At 54.4% G+C, this 1,521-nt stretch overlaps 1 protein-coding gene across 1 annotated transcript in view; it reads left to right on the forward strand.

The window, feature by feature from the left end:
* PPTG_21417 (hypothetical protein) overlaps window positions 1–756 on the forward strand; it is a gene marked incomplete at both ends in the record, with an annotated part of 4,661 nt that extends 3,905 nt beyond the window's left edge. The window contains one exon of the mRNA XM_008897427.1: window positions 25–756. Within this exon, the coding sequence (XP_008895675.1) occupies window positions 25–756 (732 nt within the window). The remainder of the gene's footprint in view (window positions 1–24) is intronic.
* Between the last annotated feature and the right edge of the window lie 765 nt (window positions 757–1,521).

A 1,521-nucleotide genomic window follows, 5' to 3' on the forward strand; every position in this document is an offset into this window, starting at 1 on the left:
ACTTTGTACGAACTGGTGTACCAGTCGCGACCTCGTCTGGATCACTTACGAGTGTTCGGGTCGATGGGATATGCCCATGTCGACAAGACGAAGCGCACCAAATTGGAACCGAAAAGCTTCAAATGTCTTTTCCTTGGGTACGCCGATGACTCGAAGGGCTACCGAGTGTTTGACTTGGAGTCGAACAAAGTGAAGATGTCCAGATCGGTGAGGCTAGAAGAACGCGAGGTGGACGGAATATACGACACAACGCCCAACGAGGACTCGGTGACGATACTAGTGTCGAAGGACGACGACGTTGCAGCTATACCAGATGCCAACGAGCACTCAACCGAGGATGTACCAATGGAAATACCAGAGCGAGATGTCGAGGAAGCGGATATGCCAGAGGCGGATATGCCAGGAGACGAGTTGACCACCTACCGAGGGCTCGGTAGACCCATGAGCGAGAGCATGGTCTTCCGCCCGGAGCCAAGACGTGCCCAGCGTGCACGAGAGCCTGTTCTACTACTCGTCGACGGCTCGACGAACGACGACAAGTCCAAGGTGAACGGCGACGATGACCCCAACCACGACGACCACTTCTGGCCACCGTTTCCAAAGCGGCCGAGGGTCGATGAGGACTGCCTATTGGCTGAGGCTGTGCTGGAATATCCAGCGAGCGTTGGTGATGCCAATGACGCGCCCACGACATATCAAAGGCTATGCAGAGCAGCGAGGCCTCGCAGTGGGTCAAAGCCACGAACGCGGAACTGAAGGCACATGCAGATAACGGGTCATGGACACTAGTCCGACGGTCAACAAGCGCTCGTCCGATCGGATGTCGGTGGGTCTTCGCCAAGAAGCGTGATGAACATGGACGAATAGTGCGCTACAAGTCTCGCCCAGTGGTGAAAGTGTTCAAGCAATAGTTCGGAGTGGACTTCTTCGAGACATACTCGCCCGTAGCCAATATGAACTCAATCCGAGTTGTGCTAGCAGTGGTGGTAGCGAAGGCGTACGTGACCGAGCAGTTGGATGCGGACACAGCGTTCCTGCAGTGACCTCGAGAAGTGCGTGTACATGGAGGTACCCTTTGGAATCACCAACGCTGAGAACATGGTGTGCAGATTGGACAAGGCCATCTATGGTTTGAAGCAGGCAGCGAGTGCTTGGCACAAGACCATCCACCGAGTCTTCATGAAGATCGGTTTTCGCAGTTGTGGAGCCGACGAGTGTGTCTATGTGAAAGCCAACGAGGGCTCGTTGGTGTACGTATGCCTCTACGTAGACGACATGATTATCGCGGCGAGGACTCGCGAGGAGACCCAAGACGTCAAGACGGCACTGAAGAATGCGTTCAAGATGAAGGAACTAGGTGAGGCCAAGTTCATTCTTGGCATGGAGATCAACCACGACTACTCGTCAAAGACGCTCATGATCAAGCAGACTCGCTACATCGATGACGTGGTAGAGCGGTTCAACCAGAAGGATGCCAAGGTGGTGGTAAATCCGTGCGAGTCGGGACTGAAGCTAACAAGC

The sequence above is a fragment of the Phytophthora parasitica genome (genome assembly GCF_000247585.1).
Source record: "Phytophthora parasitica INRA-310 unplaced genomic scaffold supercont2.5, whole genome shotgun sequence".
NCBI lineage: Eukaryota > Oomycota > Peronosporomycetes > Peronosporales > Peronosporaceae > Phytophthora > Phytophthora nicotianae.